At 51.7% G+C, this 9,852-nt stretch overlaps 1 protein-coding gene across 1 annotated transcript in view; it reads right to left on the reverse strand.

The window, feature by feature from the left end:
- med13a (mediator complex subunit 13a) overlaps positions 1 to 8,705 on the reverse strand; it is a 53,377-nt gene extending 44,672 nt beyond the window's left edge. The window contains exons 1-2 of the mRNA XM_084698330.1: positions 8,120 to 8,705; positions 3,485 to 3,719 (exon numbers count right to left, since the gene is read on the reverse strand). Of these exons, the coding sequence (XP_084554456.1) occupies positions 3,485 to 3,719; positions 8,120 to 8,185 (301 nt within the window). The 5' untranslated portion in view covers positions 8,186 to 8,705. The remainder of the gene's footprint in view (positions 1 to 3,484; positions 3,720 to 8,119) is intronic.
- Positions 8,706 to 9,852: the final 1,147 nt, after the last annotated feature.

The following is a 9,852-nucleotide window of genomic DNA, read 5'->3' on the forward strand; positions in this document are numbered from 1 at the left end:
CTCCTCCTCCTCCTCCTCCCTCCCTCTCAACCAGGGCCCTGCTTGGTCCCAGCGGTGTGATGGGGGAACTGTGTGTACGCGGTGGCAGCACTGGGTAAACAGACGGATGAGGGCTCGCGCCTGACGGGAACGTTTCATTTCCGCCTGGCCTGCCGGGGAGAGCAGGACGCCTGGGAGCAGAGCGCCGCTCGCTGATTGGGCCCTCGGGTCTCCGGGGGACAGCGTGGAGAGGGAGCGCGAGCAGGTAGGACTGCTTCCTCTCCACGGGGGGGGGGGGGGGGGATGGCAGAACGACAACAAACGACAGAGAGGGATGGAGGGAGAGAGGGAGGCAACAGTAGCCACCCCCCCCCCACTCCCTGGCAGAGCGGGGCGGCAGGGGAGGGGGGGGTGGGTGAGTGAGTGGCATGGCCAGGAGACAGAGGAGAGCCGAACTGTCGAAGCAATTACCCTCACGGACAGACCGCCATTCCTCATTTCTGGGCTAAAAAGATCAGTGGCTCTTTGAGGAAGGCAACTACTTAGCTCCAGATCTGAGCCCCAGCTCTGAAGGCCGCCCCTGGATAGTGGAAAGGGAGAGACAGAGACAGAGAGAGAGAGAGAGAGAGAGAGAGAGAGAGAGAGAGAGAGAGAGAGAGAGAGAGAGAGAGAGAGAGAGACAGAGAGAGAGAGAGAGAGAGAGAGAGAGAGAGAGAGAGAGAGAGAGAGAGAGGGGATGGGGGCCCCCCCACCACCAGCTTTGGGGGCAGGAGAAGATGATGAAGGAGGGGGGGGGGGGGGGGGGGAGAGATCATTTGCATAAGAATACCATTCCTGTGCTGTACTGACCGGGGGGGGGACGACGACGCTGGTTTAATTTAGCTATCGCGTTCACTTGCACCGGAATAATTTTTGGCGCATGGCCGGAGGAAGATTAGAATTGCTTTTCTCTCTGGAGTTGTGTTGGAGAACAGGGGGAGAGAGAGCGTGCCAGCGAAGGAGCACAGGGGCTGATCCCAGGCCCTGGCCCCCACTGCCCTCTCTCTCAGCGCTGCTCGAATGGTGATTAAGAATCAGGCGTTCAAATGTCCCTCGACCCCCAACCCCACCCACCCTACCCCACTCCCCCTGCTTCACCTCTTTCTTTCCCCCCCGCTCTGTCCTTCCGTCTCCCTCGGAGAGAAGGGATTACTGGCACTCTGGTTTCACCGAACGCGCCGTCCTCGCGCAGGCTGCTGATCTGACGAGCGGACGGTGTCGCGGTTCTTGGAAGAGGAGGTGAGAGGGGCCGACAGCCACGCACGCGGAGCAGCGGTTAGACTGACGACGTCCGTGACCTTCCGCCCGGACGCGTCTCGCCACCGCCACTTCCTGTTCCCCGCTTCACACCCCCCCCCCCCCCCCCCCCACCACCATCGAGAGCCCTCAGAGGCCGCAGCCTGTCAGTCCTCACCCTGGATACGGGGCTATCCCAGTGGTGCAGAAAACACCCTCAGGCCTCAGGCTACCACAACACTGTACTGTCAGAGAGGCCAGGGAGGACACACACACACACGCAGGTTCACACCTCAGGCTGGTGATGTAAGGGTCACGACCTCTGTGTGTTCCCGGGGCTCACAGCTCCCCATCACACCAGGATGATAAGAAGGGGGGGGGAGAGATCAGTCTCAGTAGGGCTGATACGCTGCTTCTGGCTTACAGGAGCACGGGGGGGGGGGGGGATCCAAAACAGGAAAACACCAGCGATGATGTCACCAACCAGCTGGGAGCCATTCACACCCCGAGAGGAAGCCCTGACGTCCACACGCGCGCGCGTACACACATCCACGCGCAATCTTTTCGAGATGGGCTGACGATCTGGGGATGTGTGGTGGTTTAAACATGCCGTATCCCCGCTTCCCACATCATGGAGTCCCACGCATCCACGTGATGCAGACCTGGATCCAGCCATGTGGCCGGGCCGGGCCGGTCTGCAGGTTATGATAGCCTGGCCCTGCAGGCTGTCACCTGGCCCTGCTCTCGGCCTCCAGCCCACAGGGTGTTAATGGAAAGGAGGGGCGGAGGGCTGGCTGGCTGGCTGGCTGAGGCGAGAGACTGGGAGTTCAATCTCGCCGCCAGAGCGCATGAATAAAGATGGCCTCTGTCCATCAGCCGCCGCTGGGGAAGACGAAGGGGATGGAGGGGAGGGAGGCCAGACCTCCATGATGCCTTTCTGCACCGGCGCTCCGGCATGTTCCATCTTCCACGCCGCTCCCTCCCCCTCCTCCTTTCCCTCGGATCTCCTTCTCTCCCTCCTCCTCTCCCTCATCTTCCTCCTCCTCTCCCTCTCCCTCCTCCTCCTCCTCCTCCTCTCCCTCTTCCTCCTCCTCTCCCTCCTCCTCTCCCTCCTCCTCTCCTTCTCTCCCTCTTCCTCTCCCTCTTCTTCCTCCTCCTATCCCTCTCCCTCCTCCTCCTCTCCCTAATCCTCCTCTCCCTCCTCTACTTCCCCCTCCTCCTCTCCCTCTCCTTCCTCCTCTCCCTCTCCCTCCTCCTCTCCCTCTCCCTCCTTCCTCCCTCCTCTCCCTCCTCCTCCTCCTCCTCTTCCTCCTCCTCCTCTCCCTCCTCCTCCTCTCCCTCATCCTCCTCTCCCTCCCCCTCCTCCTCCTCTCCCTCATCCTCCTCTACCTCCTCCTCCTCTCCCTCTTCTTCCTCTCCCTCCTCCTCCTCTCCCTCCTCCTCCTCTCCCTCCTCCTCCTCTCCCTCCTCCTCTCCCGACTGGGAGGAGGCAGCCTTCTTGTTCTGCCTCGGCCGACACAAAGTCGCGGGGCGCTGGAGGGCGGGAGCCTCTTAGATGCAGTGATAAGACTGGCACACTCACACACACACACACGTGCAGGCACACGAGCAACAAGACAAGAATACCTCAGTCTTCCAAGCTGCAGCCAGCCAGACAAACACAACTCGGCAGATAACAGAAGACAGACAAGACTGAATGCAGGAGTTCACCTGTTGGCGTTCACCTGTTGGCCACCAAGGTTGGTCTCCCAGCTACAGAGCATGACGGATTGTGTGTGCGTGCGTGTGTGTGTAGGGAAGAGAGGGGCCACAAATGAAGGCCTATCAGGTTACCCAGCCTTTAACACCTCCTAAGCTCTCACTTACAGGGAATGGATATCCCCGTCTCTCTGTGCGTCAGACCTGACAATCAAGCTCCGGACCGTGGAATATTTCTGGTGATTATACCTCAGGCAGACCTGTCAGGGCCCGGCCTGTGCTGTCACCGGCACAAGGGGGCTCCCCGTCAACCCCCCCCCCCCCTTTCATTATCGTTGTAAAATCACCACCGGCCGGCACGGTTCTACAACCTCGAGTGTATGGATTAGAAGGAGCTCCGAGAGGCGAAGGAAATCACGCTCTCGCCGGCTTCGTTTCCGTGTCCTCCCCCCCCCACAGCGAAGTAGCCCACGACTGCGGACGCCGACGTCCGACGTCCACCCCGCCCCCATCCAACCCCCTCCCTTCTTACCCGCGAGCTCGTGGTGGATGAGGTCGGCGAAGTTGGGATCGTCGCCCCACCAGAAGAGCCAGAGCTCACGGCGGCCCGGCCGCTGGCTCCGCCGCCACACGCTCAGCACGTCGCCCTTCAGGCAGCGGCTGAAGCTGCACAGGATGGGGTCCTCCTCCGTCACCGGGAACAGGATGGGCGCCGACGTGGGCCCCTGCCACACGAAGCGCTTCCATTTGATCCCCGTCAGGTCAGCCTGGAGGACAAGGGGGGGGGGGGGGGAAGGGGCTGTGTTAGCATGTGTGAGTGTGTGAGAGTGTGTGAGAGTGTGTGTGTGTGTGTGGGAGAGTGCTCCAGGAGCCACTCAGCTGCCGTGGGTAAACAGCTGCTGAGCAGCGTTTAAAGAACAGGCATTAATCCTCTTTTATGGAGCGCCTTTGCGAGGAACACTTATGACAAGGGGCCACGGAGGCGGGAAGAAGTAGCCCAGAGAGCCAGCTACACCAGAGAGAGAGAGAGAGAGAGAGAGTTAGAGAGAGAGAGAGAGAGAGAGAGAGAGAGAGAGAGAGAGAGAGAGGAGAGAGAGAGAGAGAGGGAGGGGGAGGGAGAGGGAGGGACTCGCAGCATAAGGGTGGGAAAGAGAGAGAGAGAAGAAGAGAGAGAGAGGATTACTAAGAGGAGTACCAGAAGAACAGACAGCCTAAGATAATCAGCACACACGCGGCGCGACGTGACGCTGACAGCCGGGAAGACCTCCGCAATTTTTTTTTACAAAAAACGTTGTTGTTTTGGTACAAAATCGTGGAATCGATTTCGGCATGAACACGCTGTTCTAGCCTCGGAAGAAAGAAAAAAATAATAATGCTTAAACGAGGGTTTGGCCATTGTAATCCTTTTTAATAACAAGTGCTTTGGGTGCTGTGGCTTTTATGGGGGGGGGGGACAAAACATGAGACCCTTTAACAGGCCATAAATCACTACCATGGTTATTAAGTGTAAAAGGAGAAACACAGCTCTACCGCTACCAGCAGACAGACAAACAGCCAGCCAGCTAGCCAGCCAGCCAGCCAGCCAGCTAGCCAGCGACATTCACCTGACACATTAGCACCATCACAGCAAAACAACTGCGTCCCCGCAGTCGCCACAGCAAAACACAGGCACCACGTGGCGTGCGCCTTCCGACCGCGCTCGCCTCGCCCCCCCTCTATCTAATCAGGCTGCAGACATGTTCCCTCGTTGGCCTGTTAGCCAACTGGGAACGCGCCGGACCTTATCTCGCCGCGAGGGCCTCTCTGCTTTGCGGCTGGGAGACTGTGTGCGAGTTGACAAACGTTCCTTTTTTTTGCAAAAGTAGACAATTAACCTATTCCATTCGTAAGGAAAAAAACTGAAATCAATTTCCGACGGTCCGAGCATGAGCGAGCGATTAACTATGGTTTTCGGCGCGCTACTGGAGCGGTGGTCTTTAGGCTCAGAGGGATAAGCTGTGAGATTTGTGGTGGGGTTGTGAGGGGGGAGGAGGGGGGGAGCGGGGATGGGGGGAGGGGGAGGAATTGTCAAAACAAAACTCTCTGCGGTGTCAACTGGAGCAGAGCTGGATCACAACAAGTTATCCATTCTGTGAGGGTGAGGGCCCGGGCGGGGGTGAGGGGTGGGGGGGGTGGGGGTGCCGGGCCTGAACTGGAACTCGGTTTGAAATGTGTTGAAAACACGACCCAGGCAGATCTCCTCCTCATAGTGATCCGGAGAGCAGCGCTCCCCTGGTTTTCACTTGGTTACGAAACAATCAATCCCGCCCCGGAAAACAACTTTATTCCACATGGCCCTTTTATTCAGCCCTCACGCTTGTTTCTCCATCCATCCAACAATCACTGGCAATGTGTGCCAAGAGCCCAAGAGCCACTCACATCACTGTCACGTTATCATGAATTATCAATTCATCAAGCTGCACGATGTGCAATATCTCCTAACAGGAATCCTGCCCAAGGGCACTCACACACAAGGCTGGGCCGAAAAACGCAAGTCTTGGTTCGTCCACTTCCCGGCACACATACGTTTGGCGCCAGGAGTACATGCTATAATTAGGCTACTGCAACTATCTCCTCATCTCCCTGCAGCCTGGTGGTGGTGGTGGTGGTGGTGGAAAAGACTCCTCTGGTACCTGCACCTTGCAAGGAAACATCTGTTCACACAATGAGTAGAGTGAAACCAGACTGGAGAGCGAGAAAACTCCCGTTTCAATAGGGGCCTTGGGTTGCACACGGCAACCTTACTCGCATAAAAAGGTATTTAAGAGTATCCCTTCATCGTAGCTACGGTGTATTTCCAAGCGAATGTGACATTTTCACTGGTCTATGTGGCCGTTCACGGGTCGAATAGCCCTCATTCCCTGTCAAAGATCAAATCGGGGCTGTCAATCCATAGCTGGTCTCAGCAAGCACTAAGTGGCAATCTTCACGAGGCAGATTGCTCTATCAAACGGTATCAATCTGTCTCCTCACAATACTACTCTCCTCTCCATAGATACATTAATGATGTGCGAGTGTACGCTGAAGAAACCCTTCTATCAACTTGAAACTGTGATGTGTGTGCTTGTATCCAAAGTGTGTGTGTGTGTGTGTGTGTATGTGTGTGTGTGTGTGTGTGTGCGCAATGCAAAGTGTCCCAGCAAAAGACAACGGCAGGCGTCGAGTCAAGTTTCGCTTTTCATACAGAAAGGCAAAACCCACTTTGCAGCTTTAGTGGCATCTGAGGGCAGAGCCTTTTGACGGACTCAGGATGTTGACTTGAAGCTGTCCGGATTTGGGGGTCGTGACCTATGCTTTCGTCAGCTGCTCACCTTCGCTCTTCCAGCTCAGGGCTCCAGCTCCCAATGAAAACGTTAAGCACAAACACCTGCCTGGCTGCCATTCCCCCGCCGGACACCAGCAACAGGTGAAGTCGCTCAAAGAATCGAACACACCTTGCCGCCGTAGCCACCACCACCTCTCCCTGTCACTGAAGACAAGCACCAGTGGCACCAGCATGGCACACATAAAAGTAACAAGTGTCTGTTTACACATTGCACTACGGAGTAGGCAAATCCTTTTGGTCACATATATCCTCCCTTTTTGACCACATTTTCGCTGCACCGTTCGGGTTTCTAGTTCAGGTACAGTAAAGTGTTGGATAAGCTAACAACAACTTCAAAGAAGTTGAACAAAGTCCAGATCTAAAACTACAACATACATAATAACGTAGATTTATACCAGTCTACCCTACACACTATTTAGGCATGATTTAAATTAGCATTACCAAGAAGGGGTTTTTCCATTCATTAGCAGTAGTCATAGAAAAGCTATGGAATAAGTGTCATGCTGTCTATGCATTCGTACACCATATTGCATTCGTCCGTTTATCATGACTCATAACATTTTCTTCCACTTGACCATCTGACTCTTAACTGAACAACATAAACCAGCATTCAATACAAACTTATAAAAACTTATGTGTAATCTTTCCTTTTACCCTCCCTGGTAAGACATACTACACATTATAAACGTGTCTGTTATTATACTACAAGCAGGCGGAATATCACGCTAAATACGCAAGCCTTCGTTGTTACGTTCGTTAAAAGGTTGTTGGTAGCAGGTGTGCTGAGACCCGGGTATTGAAGCCATGTGAGCGCGATCCAACTTTTCAAATGCATCTCAGCAACGATCTGGGATTAAGAGAACACAACATGCTCACCTGCATACTAAACTTGACAACTCGCAACTAAGAAAACAGTTGCTAATGAGCACAGTTCCTTGAATTTAAAGAGCTAGAGAGCCGTTTCAAAATATCTGGGACTCGAGCGAGTCTGGTTAATTCACATTATACAATTCTTTCCTCGTTCCTTGGTGTGTGGCACGTCAAAACACACACAAAACATTACTGACTGCCTGCTGTTGCACACCGAAAGACAGACGCCAGTAAATACCAATTTGCCAGCTAGTTAAAACATCTATGACGTTGCTGTACTGTTGAGTGTTGTTTGACTTAAAATAAATGACGCTATTTACTCCGAAAACTAAACAAATCGAAGTGACATGTCGAGAAGCCGATGTTCACTAGGCTTTTATTTTCACAGAATGCTAACGCTGCATGTGTTAGCCTGCTGTGTGTGTTTCTGTGCGTGTATCTGTTTGCTTCTGCAAAACCAGCACAACAAAGCTGGGCAGGCTGCTAGCTCTACTGCTAAAGGGTTTGGTTTTCAGGTCACCGGTTGCACAATGCATTGAGCTATTACAAAAATGCAAATAATTGTATAATGATAATCTATGCAGCATGGTTAGTAATCCAGCAGGATCATCAATATTGCCTTGCTATCTTGCAAGCTGCTTGCACTTTTGCAGAGGCAACAGTAACATTCATGATTGCGTGCAGGTGCTAGTAACACCTCACTGACACTGTATTGTCCTCGTTAGTCATGCATAACCTCGCATTATCTGTCAGAACCCAAATATGACTTAGTGAATGATGGTGTAAATGCATTGCCTTGCTATTGCTACTCGACAGACAGGCCATAAGCCTGCTCTCTCTCTGTGATATGCCTATGGCTAACATCAGCTAGCAAGCTAGCTCCTTTCAGCTAGTTAAAAATGGCTGCTTTTCCTTTAGTTTTAAATCTCTTACCAGACAGAATAGATTGGAATGGCAATCCTCCAAGCTGGCCCCGTTTGGTACAAAACAAGAACTCATCCTTTCACAGCGCGATCGAACGCTCCATCATTTCAGTTCCCGGGAAATAAAGAACGATTTGTTTTGGGTTTTGTAAAATGTAAGCAGGCTAATCAAAGAGAATAATTTTTTAACAATCGGTTGGAGATAGTAATTCAACAACCTTAGATTGCTATGGTCTGACAAAATTTAAAAGCAGTTAAAATGCAGTCTTCTCAGTCTCAATGCCGACCTCTCAAACGTACTTGAAGTAAAAATTTAAAGGGAGCGAAAAATGCTCTTAAAACAAAAAGAAAAGGAGAGAGCAAAGAAGCAACTCTCCCCCTCCCCCTTAGCTTAAAACGGTCTTTGCTAGAAACGTCCCTCTATCTCTCCATCATCAACTCCGATCTAAAAACGAAATACATCCTTTAAATCGATCGAAATCTGGCGTACGCCTATATTTTCGTAGTTATTTTAACCATTATTTAGGTCTCTGTTCCTGCTGGTTTCCATTTGAATTCATGGATTCCTTTCTTTAATGGCGGCCACAGGGACAACTCTGCCTCCCAAAGCCTATTGGCTCATTCGTGGTCATGAGGGGTGTAATAACACTGTAACTGATGGGTATTGCCGCTAGGCGAGAGCGAGTGGCGCTACTGAGCAACCAGATTTTGTTACTAATGATCAAACCTTTAAACTTGCCGACTTTCATAGTGCTCCACCTAGTGCAATCTCAAAGAAATGTATCTGTGCTAAATCGGTGATTATGCCCTTGCAACAGCAATCTGCTAATTCAAATTGATAAGGCTACTTGTGCTAAGATACAACATAAATTTTTGACATGGAAACATCGCAGCCTTGTTGAACTACTAGAGACGCGTGTGGAGCATGTCATCATTTGCATTTACCAGGATGAGATGATCAATGCTTGTAATTACGAGTACATTCCTGTACAATACTCCTCCGCCCGTCAGACATGATTAGACAATTGAGACAGTCATGGTCATTGTACTCAGTGGCCAAGCTAAAATGTGCGTGGATAATGTCTAAAACAAAATATGCAAAAGGTCACTTTAATGTAATTTAAGCGAACTCAATTCTTCCTGATATAAAAGGTTTTAAACAAATGTTTGGTAATTGGCTCTTGAACATAACATGCCAACCGCAACTATCTTCCAAACAACTGTCACTTAATTCGGAGTCTGCTACAATCCCTCCCCTCTCTCACCTAGATTCCAGGAACCTCCAGATAATAATGAAAGCACTTTGTCAAACTAGATGATCCCCAGTCAAAGTCATGGCCTATCCCATTTGTTCGCCCCTGCGGTGGTATTTTTCAGTCTCTGAAGGTCTAGATACCTATCTGATGGGTTTCCCATCATCAGTGATTCTGATCTGATCCAGGCGGGTTGAGCTCCTGCTCTCATGGATAAATCTCCCAGCAGACAAGCCTGATTATGTCACATTCTCTGCTCCTCTATCCTCCCTCCCTTAGATATGAAAAACAATTGTGGAATGATGGTATCTGTGGTAGATTGTTTAACAGACAAACATCTGATGGGTGCACTGGAGAATTGTCGTAGCTCTGTGACTAATGGGAGACTGTGATATTGTCGACCCAGACCAGATTGTTATCATATCTGCTGATAGTTTTTCTTTCACGTATCACCTTAAAAAGCATGAGAGGCCTGTCATAAAAGACTGTG

Source organism: Hypomesus nipponensis, chromosome 5 (assembly GCF_054491055.1).
Source record: "Hypomesus nipponensis isolate SF chromosome 5, ASM5449105v1, whole genome shotgun sequence".
Lineage (NCBI taxonomy): Eukaryota > Metazoa > Chordata > Actinopteri > Osmeriformes > Osmeridae > Hypomesus > Hypomesus nipponensis.